At 41.0% G+C, this 25597-nt stretch overlaps 1 protein-coding gene across 1 annotated transcript in view; it reads left to right on the top strand.

Moving 5' to 3' along the window:
* The first annotated feature begins 588 nt into the window (after positions 1–588).
* The window catches only part of KDM2A (lysine demethylase 2A), a 112871-nt gene continuing 87862 nt past the window's right edge, over positions 589–25597 (top strand). The window contains exons 1-2 of the mRNA XM_021685581.2: positions 589–1423; positions 2645–2769. Of these exons, the coding sequence (XP_021541256.1) occupies positions 2728–2769 (42 nt within the window). The 5' untranslated portion in view covers positions 589–1423; positions 2645–2727. The remainder of the gene's footprint in view (positions 1424–2644; positions 2770–25597) is intronic.

Below are 25597 nucleotides of genomic sequence, written 5' to 3'. Positions count from 1 at the left end.
AACGGCTGCTCTGGCCCAGGCCACCCGGCCTTCAGGTTGTGTGACTGTGACGGGCCGACTGGGGCAAAGGGCGGTTGAAGGGGAACGGGGCGCTGCTTCCCACGGCTTGGGGGGGGTTGTTGTGCTTTGTGGGGGCTTGGGGGGGGTCACCACCCTCCCGCGAGGGGTGGGGGAGGGCCGCCCGAGCAGCTGGCCGGCGAGGGGCGGGGTCACAGAGCCGAAGTGTGTGTGTTCCAGCGAGGGCGTGTGGGAGGGGAGGGCGCGCGGAGGAGGATCCTGGCCTGCGCGCAGGCGCGAGCAGCGGGTCGGGCCCGAGCCCAGGAAGAAGGCCCTGGGGGAGCGGGGGCGGTGGGCCGGCAGGAGGGCGGGCAGGCTGACGCGAAGGGGGGCGGGGAGCCGCGTCGGCGTCGCCGGGCGCGGGCGATTCGAGGCCGACGCATCCGCGCGTGCGCGCGCCGCGGAGTGTCCGCGTTAGAGGGGAGTGACGCGTGCGCGTTCACGTGCGCCCGGGAGAGCGGTAAGAAACGAAGGGAGGCCTGAAGGGGGGGGGGGGGGAGGCGAGCCGGAGGGGGGGGGGGGGGGGCGGCGCCTGCGCAGTGCGCCGCGGAGGAGCTGTGTGTATGTGAGAGTCTGACGGGTTCAAAATGGCGGCGGCTGCTTCAGCGGCTCCTCCTGTGTGAGGGAAACAACACCCCTCCCCGGCGGCAGCGGCGGCGGCGGCGGCGGCTGCGGCTCGCAGAGCACCTTCCCAGCGGCTGGGCCTGTCGCCGCTCCGTCTATCCTGGGCAGGGGGCGCTCCGGGAGGAGGGGCAACGCCAGGGGGCCCATCCCCCGGAATCCCTCCTCTGCGACTGGGGAGTAGCCGGGGGCTCGTCCCGCAGCGCGGAGCCCGGGCTGAGGGGGAGACGCTAGGGGAGCCCGGGCCCCCAGCCCGGCGCGCCGCGCCGCTCCCGCCCTCTCCGCCCCCCGGGGCCGGGGCCCGCGTTCCGGGGGGCCGGGGCGGCGCGGGGAGCCTCGGGCCGGCCGGTCTCAGCTGATCGGCTGCCGCTCCTGGGCTCCGGAGGCGGCCGGGTGGCTGCTCGCCGAGGGCACGGCGAAGAGGGCGCTCCCCGCGGCCGGGGCTGGCCCGGGGCTCGGGCTCGGGCTGCTGACCGCTGGCCCGGGGGAGGCGGGGGCGCCCCGGGCTCGGCGCCGAGGGGTCGCGCTCCCCTCTCCTGACGCCTCTGACTCCCGGTCTCTGAAGCCTGAAGAGGAGGTTTGATTCAGCAACTGTTTCCTCTTTTCCGGGTCGCTCTGACCCTCTCTGGATACTGGGTTGATCCACGGAAAAAAACGAAGACGACGTTTGAGATTTAATTTTTCCTCTCAGTTTTTGGAATCTTTTACTTCTCACTTGGACAAGAACTCACGAGCAAAATCCCCGGTGAGATTCCCCCTCCTAGCCCCCCCCACACCCCCCCTGGAAGTTTGGTTCACCGTGTTATCTAAAGTCTTAATGTAAAGTTTCTATTTCTTTTTCCGATGGGTGAACCATTGAAACGCCTTTCCTTCGGGGAGCCCGGCGAGATTTGCCATTTTTCCTCTCCGGCCCTGGCTGCTTTCAGTCCCCGGCGGTCCTCGCCCAGGGGGTGCAAACACGGTTTCTTTCCCTCCCGACTTGGGACAAGGGTTTCCTCTAGGAGGGCTCTGCCACGAACTGCTCTTGCAACTGTGTCATTGGGTCCTTTGGTCTTGTAGCAGTTTTGAAAGGATGCTATTAACGTGGCTGAAATGTAGTTGCAAAAAGGAAAAAAAAATTCTGCATTCCCTATGGAAGCCATTATCCTTGAGAATATTTCGAAAAAAAGAAAAACCTTTCTTGGTATTATGGATCGACCGTCGCGCAGATCGGTCGTAATTTTTGGAAAAGATGTATTTTACTTATTTCTATAGATGGATTCGCTCATTTTATTACTTTATTCAAAAAGATCTAATGGAATTTCTGTCCCTGGTTTACAACTCTCTTGAATTTGTTTCAGAGTTGTACACATATTGTGTTGGGGTGGAGTGTTGGTTTGGGAATGAGAAAGATCCAGGGAGTCTAGGAAGGAAGGCAACGATGGTGTACGGCTTTACTAGAGGGGTATGGGAAATTGTTTTGGAATCTTTCTGTATCCTGATTTTTTTGTCCTTTTTTAATATAGTCTGCCCTTTTTTCCTTTAATTTCTAATTATCAGTGAGAGAGAGCTAATTTGGTTGGGATCTGGATTTGTTCAGTGCCTGCTTCACCTGGTCAGTTCTCTATAGATACAAGTCTCCCCCCCAACACGTTTTTTTTTTTTTTTTTTTTCCCTACTACTGCCATCAAAGGGAGGCTTGCTTATTGTAATCCTGTGGGGAAGAAACAGTGGTGTGGCCCATCCACAAGGAACTGAAACCAACATCATCTCCTTTTGCCTAGGCCTGGGACAGTTGTAATGTGATTAACGTTGGTCATGGCATGGAAACACTTGCCCCAGAGCAGAGGGGTCCCAAACTGATGAAGAGGAACCAGATTTGTCAGAGAGCCTTTAACTTACACATATCTTAAATACTTCTTTCTGTGAAAAGAAAGCTTGAGTTTGGGGATGAGTTCTCATCTCTGCTCATATCATTATTCTTTAGTGTTGCAACCTGGTTCCTAAGGAGGAAGAGGAAGGCAGCCCTGGAGTGGTTTCTTTACAGTAATTTCAACAGAGGAGTGAGAGATGGAACCCGAAGAAGAAAGGATTCGTTACAGCCAGAGATTGGTTAGTATTTTATTCTCTCTCTCTCTCCTTTTTTTTTTTTCCTCCAATTTTGAAGCACAATAACTATTTTGTTTCCATTTGTGAACCTACTGTGATTAAAACTTTTCAGGTGGCTTTTCTGTATACCAGAGGAGAGATGATGTATTAATATCTCATTTGGTTTTTAGGCCAAGCAATTAGAGCCTTAATATTCATCCTGTTTGGAAATGGACTTATATGTAACCTTAACTTCTATAGAAACTGTTGTAAATCAAAGGATTTTGTGGATTACATCATGACAGGGATTACTAATTTTGCAGTACTGACACTAATAAATCTGATTAAGTTAGATTAGAATGTAAATTGTAGGGGCAAAACTGAGGAACGTTAGTTCTGTATCATTTTTGTAGATTATGGTATGTCAGGATTTGTGGCTTTGAGCTGGGAAGTAGAACTATGGATTTCTATTTTTAACACAAGTAACACTGATAGGTTTAGAGGGTTGGTGGGGATTGATTGAGAAAGGGTAGAATGCCAGAAGTTCTGTATTTTGTATTTTGGGAAGAAGTATGAGATATATCTTGTTGAAAGAAATTTTTACTTAGTAATGATTTGGAGGGAATTTGCTTATATGTGCCTATGAATATTTGCTCCTTTAAGCCCTATTTTCCTCTCAAAGTTTCCCTATTGGAGTTCAAGAATTTGATTTTTGTACCCCCTAGTCAAAGAGAACTTTATTAATATTCTCACCGTATATTCATTTGAGAAATTTGAATTTGTGTCTTTAGAGTAAGGTATGGGAGCCAAAGAATTGTCTGTATCATGTGAAATTCGGTGAACTGAGAGACCTAGAAGATTACTAAAGGAATTATGGTGGTTTTCTTTGGCTCTGTGTTTTAGACTGAGTTTGGAGGAAAACAGAGTGATTCTGTAATCATTCTCTGATGATCTCCACTCTTTTTGAAAAAAGGCTACTTTGTTTAAACGTGACTGTTAGAAAGGTGTGGAGTGCATTGGCAAGTATATCCAGCAGGCATATGTTCTGGCAAGACTTATTCCAGAGATTTGCCTCTTGTCTCCCAAAACATGTATTGAGAATATAGTTCTTTAACATTTAGAAATAAACTACGGTTCTTTAACTTTCAGAAATAAACTACGTATGTCAGTAGCGAAATTTTGTATGCTTAAGGTTTATTTTTGTTTTGATATTTCTTAAACTTTTCTTTGGGACCATAGAAGAACAAGGATGCTGCAGAATTCTCTTCCCAGGTGTTATTCCCAGCTATATGGGGAATCATTTTTATCATGTCAGGCTTGTAGAATTGTTGAGCTTATTTTAAGCTCAACAATACATTGTTTATGTATTGTTACATAAATACTAGAGGGATCTTGGATCTTGGGATCCAGTCTTTCAAAGGAAGAGCCTTTCATTCAGCCAGAAAAAGTTCATATTTTTTAACAAGGTAGGGAGGTAGTGGTAAGGAAATCCAGGGAATCTGTGACTTTTGTCTTGGTAAGATGATTTTTTAATTGTAAAATGATTGCTACCTGTTGCACACATTAACCCTTTCCATATCTAGCATATTTTTTCTTTTGGTTCATGTGCTCTTGTAGCAGTGTTGTATTAGGGGGTACATCAGATATTTGGTGGGGATCTTGGAATTTTGGGTAATTCTGAAGTTTAGGATGACTGATGTCTTGTTTTTCTTTCTAAGATTACATGACAAAATTATATCTGAAGTGTAAATTCCTTCTGTAGCATAACTTTTGATAAGAGCATATTGGCAGCTTATTTGAGTGACAAGTTTGCCTACCAAACTTTTAATGTCTGTCTCTGTGGTGAGTCCTCATGTTACATTGATAATGGCTAATTTTTGTAGTAGTTAACTGTTTTTTAACACTGTCTGTCTTTAAAGGCGGTCAAAGTGTAGAACTTACTTTTGTTTTGCAGTTATTGGCCATAGAACATAAAGTTTGAAAGAGAGACAAACGACAGGTTTACTTACTTAGCTTAGTGATTAAAATTTGTGTGGTCTCATACAATATATATTTGTCAAATTGAATTGAATTACTTAGTACGTTGATTATAGTGTTATTAAATGTTACTTAATGTTGTTTTAGGGGATAAAACCTAAATGGGCGTCCCTTGTGATATACCTCCAAAATAGCCTCTTGAGAGAGAAAATGGTATCAGTATTAAAAGTCTGAGTCCAGACTCATTTTGTAATGACTTTTTTGTATTCAGGACCTTTTACCTATCAAGAAAAAAAAAAGTTGTATTCTTACTAGTAAGAATACTATTAAAAATTGAAATAAATCATTTTAATGCTTCTTACTGAGACAGCTATTTCAAGTGCACAGGCTGAATTTGGTAAATTTTGATATGTTTATATCAACTTTGTGACAAGTCATTTTTTAAAGTCAGAAATAGCTAGTTTAAAAAAAATGGCTTGCCTCTTGCCAAACTTTATTACATGTAGAAGAGAATTTTACCTTTGAAGTTGGTGTATATGTATAGATTTGGGGCATAAGCTCTACTTTCTGGAACTAGAATGCTTGTTTTGCAGTGTGGGAAATGAATGATGTTTTACTATTCTTAAGCAAGACATAGTTTTGTTTTGTGTTTTTTAATGAAAAGATTAGTAGTTTTGTGTATAGATTCCTAGAACAAAGCCAGACAGATCTCTAAGGCAAGTTGATGTACCTGGAAAGGGTATTCAAGTGAGAGGGATAGAAGCTTCAGCTTCGGCAATGGGTGGGTATTTGGTTGTCCTGAGGTAAAGAGGATTTATTTCTGTATTTTTAGTAAATTTAGATGGAGGACCTAATTGAGAAATATTGACAAGTACTAAAGATGGAACTTCTTTTTTTCTTCATTTGATTTCAGCAGCTAAAGTGTTGGAGTAGGTTTAGATGTCTATCCATGTATATTTAAGTATTGATTTGTAGGGAATATTCAGCATAGTATCTTACAGTTACTTAATCTAAAATGTTAATTAGATCCTTAGCAGTTATAATTGATGATCTTTTAGGTTTTTGAAATCATACCAATTCTGAGTAATCCTTATTGCATAGAAAATCAAGAGCAAAATAGCATGCATCGAAGTGCTTACGTTAATATTTCTATGCTATGTAGTATCGTTTTAACTTGGGGTTTTTTTCATTTTTTTTGAAAAAGATGACCTTTGTTATATATTTTAATACACTGGACTATGATATGTGCCCTTAACTTGTTAATATATTGTATATATCATTAAATTTAGTGTGGAAAAAATTCATTAGCTCCTGCCAAAGGCAATTGTAGAAACAAATGGACACCTAAATCAATGTAAAAGAAAGTGAAGACAATATACTTCAGGGTAAAAGAAGTTATGTAACCTGAATATTTGTTTCTCTTGAATTCACCTAAGTCTAGTAGTGTTATCTGAAGGAGAGATGTTGATTTTCTTGAGAATTCAGTTTGATTGTCAATCTTGATGATGAGATTAAGAGATTTTCTAAAGGATGTTATACTATTAGAGGTTCAATGCTGTTTATTTCTTACATATGTTTTTCTTTGAAATAGCTAAATCATTTATCTTTTGTAAGAAACTGGGGCACTGAAGCCCTAATGATACTCTCACCATTCTTTGGGTTACACTTAAAAATTGTCTCCTCAGATTCAGCATCAATTACCAGATTATCCCTTTTACAAACAGTCCCACTTTGAATGACCCCACTCTCAGTAAAGTCTTTCTGACCAGGAACGAACTAGGCAAAATAAAATCCTAGTTTTTTTTTTTTTTTTTTTTTTTTTTTAAAGATTTTATTTATTTATTCATGAGAGATAGAGAGAGAGAGGCAGAGGGAGAAGCAGGCTCCCCGCGGAGCAGGGAGCCCGATGCGGGACTCGATCCCAGGACCCTGGGATCACGACCCGAGCCGAAGGCAGACGCTCAACCGACTGAGCCACCCAGGCATCCCTAAAATCCTAGTTTTAAGCCGTATTTTCCCTAGCATGAAAATGTCATATTGTTTTGTTTTGTTTTTTTTTTAAAGATTTTATTTATTTATTTGAGACAGAGAGAATGAGAGACAGAGAGCATGAGAGGGAGGAGGGTCAGAGGGAGAAGCAGACTCCCTGCCGAGCAGGGAGCCCGATGCGGGACTCGATCCCGGGACTCCAGGATCATGACCTGAGCCGAAGGCAGTCGCTTAACCAACTGAGCCACCCAGGCGCCCAAAAATGTCATATTGTTAACAATTAGAAAATAATTATAGGTGGTCTAAATTGTTGAATTTGCTTATTTATAATTATTTCATTAGACTTAACCTTCAATCTGTGATGGTGGAGGAGTACATTGTTCTGAGTGTTGCAGCCTCCTTCCTGATGATGTAGGAAAAACTTGTTGCCCATTTTTGGGTGATTCAAAATGCATATAATGAGGGAGCTAATTCTTTATTCTTATGCATCAATCTTCCACAGTAAGCTACATTTTGGGGACCCATAATGAGGACTGTATTTAAGCCCTATCACTTTCTCTTGTTTTATTTTGCTGAGCACTAATCATTATCATACTTGTTTGTTTTGTTTGTGCATATCTCTCCTTTGGAGTGTAAGCTCCTTGAGAGTTGGGACTTTGTTTTGTTTATGGTATATACTGGATGCTTCGAATAGTGCCTGACACATAGAAAGTGCTCTAAGTAGCCTCCAAAAAAGAGAAAGTACTCCATCTACAACAAAATGCTTAATAAGTATCTGTTGATATTGTTGAAAGCCCTGATAAATACTTTTCTTTGCTACCAGTTTCTTGAGGGCCAGCAATAAGTCACTGGAATGGAGGAGAGTTTGTATGTAGGGATGAGCAAAATATCTGGGTATTAGGTCTTGCAGTGTGCATAGAACCAGAAGCTTTAAGCTATGACAGAAAAAATTTATACTTAACACACATGCCAGATGAACACATTTATAGTATTTGGGCCATTAAAACCAATGAAAAAAATGTCTAGTTAACTTTAAAAGCTCAGTCTGAATTTTAAGTTCTTCCCTTAATCCTATGTAAATCTTCTGTTTCAAGGTTTTTGCTGGCTTTTAGACAACTTAAAGTTGTGAAGTTGCTAGTGATGGTGTTTGTGTTATTCTCAAGTCTTCGTTTTGGCCATTAAGCAAGACAAATAATTGATACATTTACTGTATACCATACAGAGAAACATGCCATTATTTTATATCTTTAAAATTTTTCTTCTTGGGGTGCCTGGGTGGCTCATTTGGTTAAGCAGCTGACTCTTGGTTTCAGCTCAGGGTCCTGAGATTGAGCCCTGCATCAGGCTCCACATTCAGCGAAGGGTCTGCTTGTCCCTTTCCCTCCCCATCTGCCTCCTCCTACCTCTAAAATAAATAAAAATAAAATCTTAAAAAAAAATTTTTTTTTCTTTGTAAACGGACATCCTTGACTAGGTTTCATTAATTTGCCCTGTGTAATCTCATTTTTGGAATAATACTATATTGTCACATTGTGGTTTTACATCAATTCAGTATTTATGTGCTGAGTACGAGGCTAGGTTCTCTCATACACATTATCTTGTTTAATCCTCAAAACTGGCCTGTAAGGTAGATGGTATAGTTTTTTTTTTTTAAAGATTTTATTTATTTATTTGAGAGCGAGCGAGAGAGAAACAGCATGAGAGAGGAGAGGGTCAGAGGGAGAAGCAGGCTCCCCGCCGAGCAGGGAGCCCGATGCGGGACTCGATCCCGGGACTCCAGGATCATGACCTGAGCCGAAGGCAGTCGCTTAACCGACTGAGCCACCCAGGCGCCCGGTAGATGGTATAGTTTTAAATTTTAATTTTTTTAATTATGGAAATGGAGTTTTTGGTCTGTGACTTGCCCAAGATCACCAAGTTGGTGAGGGGTGGAAGCAGACCTTGAACCCCATGTTTCTTGTGTTATTTCATACAGAAAACAAATGATATCCATTTCTGTTGTAGGAAGTTGCAGACTGAGTGCTTTCTCTTTTTTTTGAGGCTACTTTTAAAATTTCTTCCCTTACAGATGTCTGCTTAACATCCTAAATGAGATAGCTACAAATATTTGACAGCCAGTGTTTCATCATGTTAGAAAAAGGTGGCACATTCTTTTTGTGAACTTTGAACTTATTGCACTTGATCTATTAAAACAGCAGTATTTGTGTATATGTCCAGCTTTTTATTTATGCATGTCACTCATATCATTGTTTTCTGTTTTAAATTTTAGGTTCTTGGGGGTTTTCTCTATCTGTGAGTACTTGGTAAAAACTTAAACCATAAAAAAAGGCAGCAGATAGTGACCAAGCGAGTGGTTTTGGCAAATACAGTGGTGAAGGCCTCCTTCAGGTAGGTAGAGAGGAGGAGGGAAGAGGGTGGCCTTGCAGGAGGTAAAGACAGCATAAGCTTTACTATGGAATGGGATGCTTATAAGGCCTAGTCTGAGGACATTCATTGGATTCATAGGACTAAAGTAGAAGATTTCCAGGTATGGAAAATAGAGAGTCATTGGAAGTTGTGGTTTGTTTTTACTCAAATAGTAATTTGATCAAAGTGGTGTTTTAGGAATAATATTTTTGCAGTTTCAAGTCAGGGATGTGTCCAAAGGAATATTGAAATAAGTTATCTCTTAAGGTATTAGGTACCTGATCTCTAGGGCAGTGGTTCTTGAAGTGTGGTTCCCTCACCAGCAGCCTCAGCATTATCTGGGTATCTGGGAACATGTTAGAAATGCACATTTGGGGGGCCCTGCCCTGTATTTACTGAATCAGAAACTCTGGAATTGGGGCCCAGCAATCTGCGTTTTAACAAGCCAAGTGATTCCATTACATGCAGAAGTTTGAGAGCCACTGTTCTGGGTTACAGTTAGTAGAAATGGAAAGGAAGGGAAAGTGAAGGACTGACAAAACTTGCTGACTGATGGATAGCAGCATGTTATGGAAAAGCGTTCTTGATTGAGGATCATGAGTGCTGAGTCCTAGTGTCAACTTTATCACCAGCTGTTTTGAACAAGAGAACTGACCTGTCATGGAAGGAGTTGTACTTAGTGATTTCTGAGGATTTTGGAGACAAATGAAGAATTAAGGTGGACTCTGGGATTAAGTCTGCATTATCAGCAAGATCAGGAGGGAGTTTTGAAAAGGAGAGGAGAGGACATTGGGTGGATGTTTTAGAAAAGTGGAACAGAGGGCGCCTGGGTGGCTCAGTTGGTTGGGCGACTGCCTTCGGCTCAGGTCATGATCCTGGAGTCCCGGGATCGAGTCCCGCATCGGGCTCCCTGCTCGGCGGGGAGTCTGCTTCTCCCTCTCCCACTCCCCGTTTGTGTTCCCTCACTCGCTGTGTCTCTCTCTGTCAAATAAATAAATAAATAAAATCTTTAAAAAAAAATCACTTGGGGTGCCTGGGTGGCTCAGTTGGTTGGGCGACTGCCTTCAGCTCATGTCATGATTTTGGAGTCCCGGGATCCAGTCCCGCATCGGGCTCCCTGCTTGGCAGGGAGTCTGCTTCTCCCTCTGACCCTCCCCCCTCTCATGTGCTCTCTCTCTCTCTCATTCTCTCTGTCTCAAATAAATAAATAAAATCTTTAAAAAAAAAAAGTGGAACAGATTACTTAAAGCAGGGGTTCTCAACTGGGTGTGATTTTTTTGCCCCCTTGGGATATTTGGCAATATATGGAGACTTTTTTTTTTTTTTTTTGAGACATTTTTGATTGTCAGACTAGGGGAGTACTACTGGTATTCTAGTGAGTAGAGGCTAAGGATGCTTCTAAACTATCCTAAATGCACAGGTCAGCCCCCCACAGCAGAGGGTTATTGAGTCCAAAATGTCAACAATGCGAGATTGAAAATCCCTATTTATTTATTTTTCAAGATTTTATTTGTTTATTTGACAGAGAGAGAGACAGCGAGAGAGGGAACACAAGCAGGGGGAGTGGGAGAGGGAGAAGCAGGCCTCCCGCTGAGCAGAGAGTCGGATGTGGGGCTCAATCCCAGGACACTGGGATCATGACCTGAGCCGAAGGCAGACGCTTAACGATTGAGCCACCCAGTCACCCCTGAAAATCCCTATTTAAAGAGAAATACCCAGTAGATAGGTTCTGTGTACGTTTCCATCTTGGTTTTCTGCTGTTAATCTTAGAGTTTTAAGTTTAACACAAAACATCTCAGAAGCACCCTCAGATTCCCTTTCGCAGGGCTTTGCTCAAAGTAAGCATAAAGGGTTTTGTTGTTGCTGTCAAATTTTCACAAAACTAAATGGTATGGAAAATCCTTGACCAAGGTGCAGATTTATTACTCCTTTTAACTTATCCTAAAGCAACTTACTTGGATAACCAAAGTAAGTATTCATTGTATTGATTACAACAAGAAATTTCCTTTTGATATTCTCTCTGAAGGATAGAAAAATGAGTTAAAAGTTGTGGTATTGATGTGGGCAAATATTGACATACAGTGAATTGCACTGTAGCTCAATACCCTATGATCATTTTTAAGAAACAACTTCATGAGCTGGTTGTGGCCCTCAGTGTGAATTCAGTATGTAGCCTCAACCTTAATCCATCTCTTTATATCCCTGGATCTCAGAAGTTAGGAACTCTGTCCTGTCAGGGCAGTAATCTGGCCAACACTCTTGCTTCTGACAGTGACCTCAAGAGAATGTAGATTCATAAATATAGTGATCACTTAAAGTACTTTTATAGTTTCCAAAGTACTTCTCTGTTTCTTGTGTCTTTTGATCATCTTAATCTTCTGATCATCATAATTCTGGGGGGTTGCCAGAACTTGAGGTTGGTGCTACCATATTGCACAATTCCAGCAGGTGCCATTCACATATCTTAATCTGCTGAAAGATGCCCTTGGAGTTGTGTGGTCAACAACAACAACAAAAAATTGTGAGCCTTTTTGGGTGGATAAGATAAAGGAAAAGTCACCCCGTATATTTGAGACAAGGTAGGAAAAAGCCCAATCTGATGGATAATAGTACACATTGAGTATATACTATGTGCCTGGTACTGGCACTTTACACATTTTAACTAACTTAATTCTTGGCAACCCTTTGAGATAGGCTCTATGATTCCCATTTTCTGGCTTAGAAACTGAGGCATAGTACAATTAAGTAACTTGTCTGAGGTTATCCAGTTAAGAAGACAAGGAGGATTCAAAGCAGGTAGTCTGGCTCCCAAGCCTTCTAAGCTGTACTGCCTCTTTTTGACTTTGTTGGAGGACAGTTTGTATATGTTTTGTTGATGAACTTTGGGTATTCCCCAGGTAATATTTTCTCATTCAGGATATTCATTCGCATAAATGTTTTTTAGGTGCTTATACTGTGACAGCTACTTTACGTGGGCCTTACTTTTTTATAACTTCCAAATACTGTGGTTTCAAGTAGTGCTGAGTGCTTTGAAGAAATTAAGAGGGTGATGAAATACAGTTGACCCTTAAACAAGGGGGGACTAGGGGCCCTGACCCTCTGCACAGTTGAAAATCCACATGTAACTTTTGACTCCCTCACAACTTAAGTTAGTCACTAATAGCATATTTTGACCAGAAGCTTTCCGTAACATACACAGCCAACAAACATATATTTTCTATGTATCGGAAAATATCTGCATGTAAGTGAACCCATGCAGTTCAAACCAATGTTGTTCAAGGGTCATCTGTTCTTGTTTGGGTGAGGATTGTTCCTTTAGATTGATGGTTACTAAGGCTGCCTGAGAAGATGGCATTTTGTGACTGAGACCTGAGTGGTGAGGAGCCATTCTTGTGAAGTTCAAGGGCTTAAGGGGACCAGATCTGGGTCAGCAGAGCTCTGGCTAGAGGGACCAGCTAATGCAAAGCCCTGTGGTATGAATGAGAAAATATTACAAGCACTTAACTTTGTGTCAGACACCACGCAAAGCTCTTGGGATACAGTGATGAGTAAGACAGGCATGGTCCCTCTGTTGTGAAGCTTCCAGTCTGTCTGGTGGGGAAGTCAGTAATTAAATACTTCTGTTAGTAATGTCAATCATAGATACACAAAGGACTACAAAGGTAAATATAGGATGCAGTGAGAATATATGATAAGGTGACCTAATCTAAATTTCAGGAGTGCGAGGAGGCATCAGAGAACGCTTTCTCTGAGAAAGCTTTTAAAACTGAGACCTGAAGGATGCGTAAGAGATAACCTGGCAAGAAGGAAGTGATTAGCATATGTAGAAACCCTGAGGTTGGAAGGAATCTGACCTGTTTGAAGAACCTACCAACCACACAAAACCAAAAAAGCTAGGGTAACTGCAGAGAAGTAAGTGGAGGAGAGAATTAAAATCCTGACAAGGTAGTCAGGGGTCAGGTCAAGTAGGGCTTTATTCTGAAGACGGTGGGAAGGCACAAGTTTAGCAGAGGAGTAATATGCGTGAGCTATTAACAGCTGCAGTATAGAGAAAGGATCAGGGAGGGAGAGAGAATGGATTTGATGATGCAAATTAGGAGGCTGTTGCAGTTATTTAGATAAGAAACGATGGAAGTATGATTGAGAATATGGATAGTGGAATTAGGGAGGTTTTGAGAAATACTTAGAAAACAAAACTGTAGGACTTTGGTTCCTTGGATGTGTGGGAGGGTGACACAAGGATTTCTCATGTGAATGGCTTGTGGTGTAATAGTCCTTTTATTGAGAATAGGGCACACTGAAGGAAGAGCAGGTATGGAGATTGAGGGGATGAGCATAAGCTCAGTTTTGAGCAAGTTTGGACAGATTGAATGTGAGGTACTTGTGAAACATCTGGTAGAACTGTTAGAACTGTTGAGTAGGTAGCGGACTATGATTCTGGACCACAGGAAGGGCTTTTTGGCATATACCTGTGTCTTGTTGGCATATTATGGTAAATGAAGTTGGGTAGACATGGAGTAGCTTACAGAGGGAATGAAGGGGGCCCAGGGAGGTATGAGGAAAATCAAGAGATTAGTGATGTCGGGGCGCCTGGGTGGCTCAGTTGGTTGGGCAACTGCCTTCGGCTCAGGTCATGATCCTGGAGTCCCGGGATCAAGTCCCGCATCGGGCTCCCTGCTCGGCGGGGGGTCTGCTTCTCCCTCTGACCCTCCCCCCTCTCGTGCTCTCTGTCTCTCATTCTCTCTCTTGCAAATAAATAAAATCTTAAAAAAAAAAAAAAAGAAAAAAGAGATTAGTGATGTCTTAGAAGCCAAGGGACTGTGGTAATTACTGTTTATCAAGCACTGTGTTAAGTGTTAGTGTGTTTTTATTCATTTAATGCTTGTAACTATGAAGTAGGTGCTTTCATTATCTCAATTTTATAGATCAGGAAAACGACATAAGAAGGGGCTATATAATTTGTCCCAGACCACCAGATAATAACTGGAGAGGTTATTGGTTTTTGAACCCAGGTTTGTCTGGCTCCAGTTTGTATCCTTAAACAACATTTCATGGTGTATAAAAAAGAGGAGGGGAGTAGTCAGCTGAGGTGGATGCCACCCAGAGGCTGAGTATATTGAAGACAGAGATTTTCATGGGATTTGGCAACATAGAGGTTAATGGTGATTTTAAACATTAGTTTCAGTGCATTTGGAGCAGAAGACATTTTTCAAAATCCGTGTAAGATTAAACAGAGACAGTGAATGAAGAGACGTTTAAAGAAGTTTGGCTGTGAAGAGAAAAGGGGAGCAGGTCCTAGCTGGAAGTTAAAGTGCAGAATCCAGAGAAGGTTCTCTCAGGTTTTTGTTTGTTACATTTTGTTTTAAGTTGGAAGAGACCACTGCATTTTTTTTGTTAATGGTGCTATCATCTATTATTCCTTCTTCTGTCATCCTTCATATTTAATCAGTAGCTAAGACTTGATGGATTTCTCATATTCATATATATATTTTTTAAAGATTTTATTTATTTATTTGACAGAGAACGTGAGAGAGGGAACATAAGCAGGGGAAGTGGGAAAAGGAGAAGCAGGCTCCTCGCCGAGCAGGGAGCCCAATGCGGGGCTTGATCCCAGGACCCTGAGATCATGACCCGAGCCAAAGGCAGACGCTTAACGACTGAGCCACACAGGTGCCCCTCTCATATTCATCTTTATGTAGTTCTCACTACCACTCCAAACAGTTTGGACTCTTAGACTATTGTGGTAGCCTCTTCCTTGGATTTTTGGGGGGGGGGGGGATATTTTTTTACCGTTATTTCTTTCTTTCTTTCTTTTTTTTTTTAAAGATTTTATTTATTTATTTGACAGAGAGAGACACAACGAGAGAGGGAACACAAGCAGGGAGAGTGGGAGAGGGAGAAGCAGGCTTCCCGCCAAGCAGGGAGCCTGATGCGGGGCTCGATCCCAGGACCCTGGGATCATGACCTGCGCTGAAGGCAGACGCTTAACGACTGAGCCACCCAGGCGCCCCTACCGTTATTTCTTAATATTGTGCTTCCAAGGTTCTGATCATGTTGGTCCTGTCCTCCGTAATATTCCCACTCTGTAAAGTCAGTGGTGGTGTGGGTAACTTTATTTTTAAATTTTTATTAAGTAAACTCTACCCCTAACGTGGGGCTCAAACTTAAAACCTCGAGATCAGGAGTCATATGTTCTACTGACTCAGCCAGTCAGGAGCTCCTATGAACTTTAACTTTTCATGTGTGGATTAGTGAAAATAAAACTTACCTTTGGGAAAAAAAAAATTTTTTTTTTTAAAGATTTTACTTATCTGTCAGAGAGAACATAAGCAGGGGGGACTGAAGGTAGAGGGAGAAGCAGGCTCCCCGCTGAGCAAGGAGCCCGATGCAGGACTCGATCCCAGGACTCTGGGATCGTGATTTGGAACTGAAGGCAGACGCTTAACCGACTGAGCCACCCAGGCATCCCTGGAAATTGTTTATAAATGCTTGGTTAACTTGAAGGGTTTTGCCATTGTAGGCACAAACTCCTTAGCCTGATATTCAGGCCCCAGTTGACTACTACAGTCTTATTAGCTACTCTTTTAAAGATTTTTTTATTTATTCATTCGAGACACAGAGATAGAGAGAGCATGAGCAGGGGGAGAAGCAGACTCTCCGCGGAGCAGGGAGCCTGATGCGGGGCTCGATCCCAGGACCCTGGGATCATGACCTGAGCTGAAGGCAGACGCTTAACCATTTGAGCCACCCAGGCGCCCCTTATTAGCTACTCTTAATTCATATATGTTCCAGCCAAACCAAACTACCTTCTTGGTTTTTTTCTACATACTTGTGCTATCTTGTCTCCCTGTCCCTACCATAGTTCTCATCTTCTAAAGCCCATTTGCAATACTGTTTCCTTAGTGTATTGAAGGCAACCTTTTCTAAATCCTCATATTTTTTTCTCCCTACCTCTTATGGTATCTAACTGGATACAAGATAAAAAATTTAATTGTCTTTATTATATGCTCCATGAGGACAAGTCATGACTTCCCTGGCAAACACATAGCATAATACCATTTATATCATTGAGACTCACATTGCAGGTTGGTTAACTTTTCATGAAGACAAAGTATAGTGTAATAAAATTAATCTACTCCATTCTGTGGTTCAGTGCTGACAGTTATCAGAAGGGTGATGGTTAGGGCGCCTGGGTGGCTCAGTTGGTTAAGCGACTGCCTTCGGCTCAGGTCATGCATGATCCTGGAGTCCCTGGATCGAGTGCCGCATCAGGCTCCCTGCTCAGCAGGGAGTCTGCTTCTCCCTCTGACCCTCCCCCCTCTCATGCGCTCTCTGTCTCATTCTCTCTCTCTCAAATAAATGAGTAAAATCTTAAAAAAAATAAAAATAAAAAGAAGGGTGATGGTTAGAACAGAATCAGAGAAGGAGAGGCAAGGAACAAAAATTTGCCGTATCTTGTTCTGGTCGTTAGAGAAAGGAGGAACAGACTACTCATTTCTTTTTTTTTTTTTTTTTTAAAGATTTTATTTATTTATTTGAGAGAGAGAATGAGAGACAGAGAGCATGAAATGGAGGAGGGTCAGAGGGAGAAGCAGACTCCCCGCCGAGCAGGGAGCCCGATGCGGGACTCGATCCCGGGACTCCAGGATCATGACCTGAGCCGAAGGCAGCCGCCCAACCAACTGAGCCACCCAGGCGCCCCCAGACTACTCATTTCTTGAGACCATCTAGCTACCCTTGCTCTTATACTGTGTTCACTGGGCCACTTTCATAATTAGTTCGGTTCCCCTGTTTGTTGATGTTGGGAAATGGGCTTCCTGGATAATAGGCATGAGTATTCATAGTCTGTGCTAGGCGTTGTGAAGAAGTTAATTGACAGTCCTTTTGTCTTGCATAGTTGAGTAGTAGCCTACCAAGATCCCTCCTTTGAACTTTAAAAGGACACAGAATGTCCATTTAATAGTAATAGTGTCTACAAACACTCTTCATGCGCAAAGGTTTGAACATGGTGTATAGAATGATAAAGTACCATCCTCCAGACCTTTTTCTTAGGGAAGCATTTCTTTGACTAGATCTTCCAGTTATAAATTCGTAAGAGTATAGTATAAAATATCTCTTATGCATAACACCTATCAAAATTGCAACTTTATATTTACTATATTTACTTGAATTATTGTTTGATTGTCTGTTTCCCTTTCAGATTGTAAGCATCATTAAAGCCTGCTATGATGCCTTTTCTCACCGTTTTATCCCCATGCTTGGTACAGTATCTGGTCCACAGTAGGTGCTGGGTGGATTTTTTTGTGTGTGTGAATGTGCATCTCTAAAATGCTCTCCCTCCAGCCCTATTCTGTCTTCTTGGTAAGCTCCTAATTATTCTCCAAAGCCCGCAGACATTCTTCTCTTGAGTTCTCCTCAGTTAAATTCCTGAGGCACTTTATTTATTTATTTATTTATTTATTTATTTATAAAGATTATATTTATTTATTTGACAGAGAGAGAGAGAGAGCACAAGGAGGGGGAGCGGCAGGCAGAGGGAGAGGGAGAAGCAGGCTCCCCGCTGAGCAGGGAGCCTGATGCGGGACTCGATCCCAGGACCGTGGGATCATGATCTGAGCCGAAGGCAGACGCTTAACCAACTGAGCCACCCAGGCATCCCCCTGAGGCACTTTATATGCATTTCTGTTGTGGGATCACTTTGTGTTGTAATTATTTGACCATGAGTCTTTTCATCCAGCTAGAGTAGACTTATTTAAGGCAAGGATCATGTCTTAATTTAAGTGCTCAGAAAAATGTCTATTGAATTGAACAAAATGTGTTGTGCACTTCTTAAAATACATAAATTTGTATAATATAATAACTGAACTCTAACAATGGGAAGAACCTTAGATTAGTAATCAGGAAGACTGTTATCCAAGCTTTATTTTATTCATCTTCAAGGTCTTTCTCAGTTCTGATAGTTTAAACTAGTTGTTTTCAAAGTGTGCTCCTTAACCACATCATCTGGGATCTTGTTAGAAATGCAGATTCTTAGGTCCTACCCCAGATTTACTAAATCAGAAACTCTGGGAGTGGCTGACTTCAACAAGCCCACCAGGTGATTCTGGTAGATGGTAAAGTTTGAGAACCACTGGAATTACTTTAGCAGTTTTTCTGTTTTCTGTGTGTTTCCGAAAACTATAATTAACTACCTTAATTTAAATTTCAGAGTTTAAAAGTTATTTTTAAAGCTTTTCTTCATGTGTTTTCTACCAGTTGAATTTGTGGACATTTTTTAAACTGATCATAGCTATATAGCCATAGTGTCTGAATCAGAGGCAGTCAGTTCAGAAGTATGTGGAAACTGCTGCTTAATGCTGCTTGCACAAAGGAAAGTATGTGCATGTGTATTTATATCTTTGTGAATGCACCACACACACACATACACACACGTGCTTTTCTCTCTGTCAGTGGAAATTTCTCCATGATGAGTGATTGAAGGAAGGGAGAGGTAAAGTACAGGCCTTTATGAGGCCAACTTGAATGAGTGGTATGGCAGAATAAGACATATCAAAAAGTAGAGGTTGCTTTTTTGCAGTAGCAGTTATATACATATTCATCTCCTATACCAACGAGCTTATTTAATTTTATTTCTTTTAATTCACGTATAGTTAACATATAGTATTAAATGAGTTTAAGGTGTACAATATAGTGATTACCAAGGAGCTTTGTTCGCAATAAATATTTGCCTCAGTGTTACCTGCAGCAGGTTGTTGCGGACGGAAAAGTGCTGATTGTTGTTATTCATTGACTTCCTGTAGAGGGAGTTGCACACTTTACTGATAGAAACCATATAATAGCATATCTCAGGTGTATATTTTGTGCTTGGCACCATGCTAAGTGCTTCATATGTGGCCCACTTCCGCCATTGTTGTTTTGGCTTAGTACCTTGAGTTTAAATTTACTCTGTTAAATGGAATCTTTTAGAAATGGAATTCCTAAAAAGAACTCCTTTAAGATACAGTGTTGGTGCCTAGTTGAAAACTTCTAGGATTTAGTCAGTAGTATCATTTGTTCCATTTACCTTTTGTACCTTTAGTTATAACACATCTCAGACTTTCTAAATTGAAGAAACCTTTTTTTTTTAGTCTTTCCTTACATGGAGTTGCTTCTTTTTTTTTTCTTCTTTAATTATTATAATTGCCTTTCTCCACATCTTTTCTACCTGTTAACTATTTCTTGATGTGGTTATCAAAACTATAAGTATTATCATAAGTTCAGAAATTTTGTTCTTTTTGGTTTTGTGCTCATTTATTCAACAAACATTGTCAGGCTTACTGTTGGTGTTTAATAAATGTGTTGGGTATACAGAAATGAATATCTTGTACCCTGTCCTCATACTGTGATAAGAGCCATATAAACAAATAATTATGCTATACTGCGATAAATGAAATTTAGGAAGTACAAAGTATAGAGGCAAGAGAAAGGAGCGAATGACTGAGGAAGAAATTCAAAGAGGTGGTAACTACTAAGTTCGGTATTGGAACGTTAAGTATCGTCTAAGCAGGTCAGAAGGCAAGGAAGGAAATTCCAAGCAGAGGAACCAGCATATCCAGAAGCACATATATACGAAACAGCATTACAAGATCAAAACAGCGTTGCCAGGAGTTGAGTGTTACTGGAACATAAGAATGGGAGGGAATCTGAGATGCAAAGAATCAATCCTGTAAAGTTATATGTACTTTTGCAGTTGGTAATGGGGATACATTAGAGGAAGTGTAAACATGGGGGAGGCTTGATTATATTTCTTATTTATTTGTTTTAATTTAATTTTATTTTATTTTATTGAAGATTTTATTTATTTATTTGACAGAGAGAGACACAGCTTGTGTTCCACAAGCAGGGGGAGTGGGAGAGGGAGAAGCAAGCTTTCCGCTGAGCGGAGAGCCTGATGCGGGGCTCGATCCCAGGACCCTGGGATCATGACCCGAGCTGAAGGCAGACCCTTAACGACCGAGCCACCCAGGTGCCCCTGTTTATTTGTTTTAGAGAGAGAATGAGTGAGCGAGAGTTCAGAGGAGGGGCAGAGGGAGAGAGAGAGGCTTAAGCAGATTGCACTGAGTGAAGAGCCTGACTCGAGCTCAGTCTCATGACCCATCATGACCTGAGCCAAAATCAAGAGTTGGAGGTTCAACTGACTCTGCCATCCGGGTGCCCCTAATTTTGATTTTTTTTTTTTTTCCTAAGATTTATTTATTTGAGAGAGAGAGAGCAGGTGTGCACCTGAGGGGACGGGAAGAGGGAGAGAGAGAATCCTCCAGCCGACTCCCCACTGAGTGTGGAGCCCAATGCAGAGCTCAATCCCAGGACCCTGAGATCATGACCTGAGCCCAAACTAAGAGTCAGCCCCTTAACCGACAGAGCAACTCAAATGTCCCTAATTTTGATTTTTTATGTTAATTTTTATGTCTATGGTAGTATATTTAATTCACCAGTTATTGAATGTACTTTATGAAAAACCCTACCCTACCAGAGATTCTTGGCTAATGTCATGAGGTATCAATATAGATTTGGATGACTTTTTATTGGGTAAAATTAGTTCAGAAACCATTTTATTTTAAGTTTCTGTATGAATTACTTAATTTTTTTCTAGGCCTTTTACCTTACCCAAGTCAGAGGCTAATCATATAACATTCATTCACTTGGCTTGTGAGCTTTCTCAGTTTATCTCCCTGTGTTCGCAGTGTTACCCCCATGTTGTCTTCTGTGTCATTTATGAAAATATTAGGAACCATCCCAAACATTGTGTTATGGAGGACACAAACAGTTGGGGAGATCCATTTTCTTCTGTACTTTATTTCTTCGTTTTTTACCAGTTCTTCATATGGGACACAAAATTATTCCAGATTCTATATTTTAAAAATTCTGGGGGTGCCTGGTTTGTTCAGTTGGTAGAGCATGTGACTTGTGATCTCAGGATTGTGAGTTTGAGCTCCACAATGGGTGTAGAGTTTAATTAAAAAAAAAAAAAATTGAAATGAAAAAAAAATTGTAAAAATTCTGTACATGGCCTTATTAAAGGTTTTTATAATTCAAATAAATTATATTTTTTGCATTTCTCCCTTTATGGAATCCATGTGGCCATTATAATAGCACATTCAAGAAAGTCCCTCTTGATACTTGTGCCATCTTAAGTCAAGTTGGAACTTTGTACCAGCCGTGAGCCAAACTCCATTGGGTAAAAGTAGAATAGGAATTTCTAATGCCATGGTCAAGTGTGTGTGGTGGTTTTAGATGAAGTAAGGCAGCACATCTCTATGCCTCTCAGCCTTCCCTGTGTAAGAACAGCCTTCTCATTTTTTCATAGGTTGAGAATTTTCTTTTTTTTTTTTTTTTTACAAGAAAGAATATTTTTATTCTTTCATTGAGGAAGATGCAGTCACAGCAATAATGGAGCTTTGCATGCCCCACTCCTGCTCCTGACTCACCAGGGTTCACTCTTGCAGAGGAACAAGTCAGTCAGGACGCCGCTCCGCAGCCATGACTTTTTTTTTTTTTAATTCTTATGTTAATCCCCATACATTACATCATTAGTTTTAGATGAAGTGTTCCATGATTCATTGTTTGTGCATAACACCCAGTGCTCCATGCAGAATGTGCCCTCCTCAATACCCACCACCAGGCTAACCCATCCTCCCACCCCCCTCCCCTCTTTGTTTTTGAGTCCATTGTCTCTCATGGTTCGGGTTGAGAATTTTCTAATCACCTGATGTATCTACTTAATTTGATGATAGACTTAGTTTTAAGACCCATCTGAAGGGGTGCCTGGGTGGCTTAGTCATTAAGCATCTGCCTTCGGCTCAGGTCATGATCCCAGGGTTCTGGGATCGAGCCCCCCATTGGGCTCCCTGCTCAGCGGGAAGCCTGCTTCTCCCTCCCCCACTCTCCCTGCTTGTGTTCCCTCTCTTGCTGTCTCTCTCTTTCAAATAAATAAAATCTTAAAAAAAAAAAAAAAAAAGACCCATCTGAAAACAAAACTATTGGCTAAAATTTCTCAAACTTGTTCTATTGTAATAATCATTTGAATGACTGTGTATACCTGCCCATATTAGTAAAATTCATTGGCTTCTGCTAAAGCTCTAATGGGAATAAAATGGCAAGCTGACACATGTCCATTTGAATCAAAATCTGTTCATTTCACAAGCATCTGATAGGTTCATTGCCACAGGACTTCAAACCAGAAGCACTGGCTTAGCTGTGAAATAGCTTCTATTCAGTTTCTGAAAAGAAGTTCCTTTGGGTATAATGCTTTTTTATATGCTGTTAAAGTCTAAAAATAGTTTTGGCTAGTTATACTAAGGGATTAATTGATATTAAAAAGACTCTAGAATTGTAATTAAATACAGGGATAATACAAAAGACTTGAGAAAAATTCAAATAAGATTTTCCAATGGGTAAAATTTTGTTTACCTTTTTCCATACTGATCAGTCTTTTGGAATGTAATAGTGATGACTCTTCCACAATTTATTAATGTTTTTGCTTCCCTCAGCTTTGATAGAATCAATATTTTTAAGAGGACTTTCCCCCCTCTAGTGATAAAAGTTACGTATGCCTGTTATGAAAAATACAAGAAAGTCATTCATCCCAAACTTAACCAGCATCACCATTTTAGCATATCTTCTAGTTTTTTCCTATGCATAAAAGTATTTTTATGTACCTGAGATTATGCTTGATATAATTTTATATCCTTCTGAATTTATCACTGTCATTTACATGTCACTAAAAACTCTTGTGAAAGTTTACACTGTGGACTCCTCTAGTTTATTTGTTCATTTTTCTGTTATTGGGCATTAGGTTATATTCACTTGGGAGGGGCATTCAAAAGAAAAACACAGTGAACTTAATTATGTATTTGTTTGTCTTTGTTTCTGAGTATATCCTTGTTCCTTAGAAGTGCAGTAATTGAGGTTATAAACATAAAAAACTTATGGAAAAATTTAAACGTGCACAAAGTAAACAATGGTGTAATGAACTGTATACTTAATCACCAACTGCAAAAATCATTGACATAAGGAACTCTTCTTTCATCCGTGTCCTCCACTCCCTCTCAGTTATTTTGAATTAAATCCCAGATGCGTTTATTTATTTCATCTATAAATATTTCAGTTTTATATATCTAAGTTTTTAGTAAGTCAGTAGTAAAAGTAAAACTTACTTTTTGTGAAGTATAATGCACATAACAGAAAAGAACATAAAACATAAACTTATTATAGTTCAGTGAATGATCACAAAATGAATACCCTTGTAGCTACCACTCAGTCAAGACTTGGAATTGCCACCACCTCAGAAGCTTCCTCATGCCCTCTCCCAATCACTAGTTTGTTTTTCTTCCCCAGGGGAGACTTCTAGCACTGTAATTAGTTTTACTTGATTTTGAGCTTTTAAGAAAAATAATATAGTGTATTCTTTTGTGTCTGGCTTGTTTTACCCAACATTGTGAGATTCATTCATGATGCTCTGTAATACAAAGACTTTAAAAGCATAGCCACATTACCAGTGTCACAGTAAAACAATGAACAATTTCTTTCTTCTTTTTTAGATTTTATTTTTAAGTAATCTGTATACCCAGTGTGAGGCTTGAACTTATAACCCTGAGATCAAGAGCCGCATGCTCTACTGACTGAGCCGGCCAGGTGCCCCTGAACGATTTCTTAATATCTTTATTATTCAAATTTCCCAAATCTTTTTTTTTTTTTTTTAAGTGTTTGGTTATCTCATTTTTCAGACAAGGTCCGTCCATATGTTTTGTATGTTGCTATGTGTCTGAAATCTCTCTCTCTTTTTTTAAAGATTTTATTTATTTATTTGACAGAGAGAGACACAGTGAGGGAGAAACACAAGCAGGGGGGTGGGAGAGGGAGAAGCAGGCTCCCCAGTGAGCAGGGAGCCCGATGCAGGGCTCAATCCCAGGACCCTGGGATCATGACCTGAGCCGAAGGCAGACACTCAACAACTGAGCCACCCAGGCACCCCTCTGAAGTCTCTCTCAACCTATAGGTCACTTCTCCCCCTTTTTCTTTTTCTTTTCTGGTGGAAAAACGTGGTCACTTGTCTTATAGAATTTCCCACTTTCTGGATGTTGCTGATTGTATATCCATGGTGTCATTTTTAAAAAAATTGAGATATATGTAATGTACATTAGAATGCACAGATCTTGTGTTCAGTTTGGTGAGTTTTGGCAGTGTAGTCGTTATTCAAAACAGTATACAGAGAACATTTCCATCTCAGTGGAAAGTTCCCTTGTGCCCATTTGCAGTTAGTGTCCCTTTCCATCCCTGTATCTGACTCGTATCATCATAGATAGGTTTTCCCATTTGGTGTTCATATATATGTGGAATTTTAGCAGGTTCTCTTCTGGGAGGGGCTTCTTTCATGTAATACTATGTTTTTGAGATTTGTCCATGTGTTTTCATAGTTTGTTCCTTTTTATTGCTGAATATATTCTGTTCTGTATGTATAGCACGATATGTTTATTCTCTTTTTGGTGGACATTTAGGTTTTCTGTTTGGGGTATTATGAATAAGGCTGTGATAAATATTCTTATGCAAGTTGGTATGGATCTGTTTTCATATACGAAGCCGTAATTGCTAGGTCATATGATAAATATATGTGTAACTTTAGAGATTGTTAAACTCCTAAAGTGCTATTCCATTTTATACTCCACCCCACCAACAATGTATGAGAGCTGCCCTTGCTCCATATACCTGAGAGCATTTGTTTTTGTTTTGTTTTTTTAAGATTTTATTTATTTATTAGAGAGAGAGGGAGTGAGCAAGCACGACCAGGGGAAGGGGGCAGAGGGAGAAGCAGACTCCCCGCTGAGCAGAGAGCCCAATGTGGGACCCTGGCATCATGACCTTAGCTGAAGGCAGATGCTTAACCAACTGAGCCACCCTGGTGCCCTCATTTGGTTTTTGATATTGGCCATGCTAGCGAGTATGAAGTAGTATCTCATTATTTTAATTTGTATTTCTCTGATGGCTAATGATGTTGAATGCCTTTCCATGTGCTTATTGGCCATTTGTATATCTTCTTTGATGAAATGTCTATTCAGATCTTTTGCCCCCCTTTTTATTGGTTTGTTCATCTTTTAATTGTTGATTTGTAGATTCTTTTTTTTTTTTTAAGATTTTATTTATTTGACAGAGAGAGACACAGCGAGAGAGGGAACACAAGCAGGGGGAGTGGGAGAGGAAGAAGCAGGCTTCCCGTGGAGCCGGGAGCCCGATGCGGGGCTCGATCCCAGGACCCTGGGATCATGACCCGAGCCGAAGGCAGACGCTTAGCGACTGAGCCACCCAGGCGCCCCTGTAGATTCTTTATATATTTGGATACAAGTTCTTTCTTAGATGTATGAGCCACAAATACTTTTTCCAGTCTGTAACTTGTCACGTTATATATTCTTTTTTTTTTTTTTTTTTTTAAAGATTTTTTTTTTTT

Source organism: Neomonachus schauinslandi, chromosome 11 (genome assembly GCF_002201575.2).
Source record: "Neomonachus schauinslandi chromosome 11, ASM220157v2, whole genome shotgun sequence".
Classification (NCBI taxonomy): Eukaryota; Metazoa; Chordata; class Mammalia; order Carnivora; family Phocidae; genus Neomonachus; species Neomonachus schauinslandi.
Note: the sequence above shows the minus strand (reverse complement) of the source record. Positions and strands in the feature narration are given on the sequence as shown.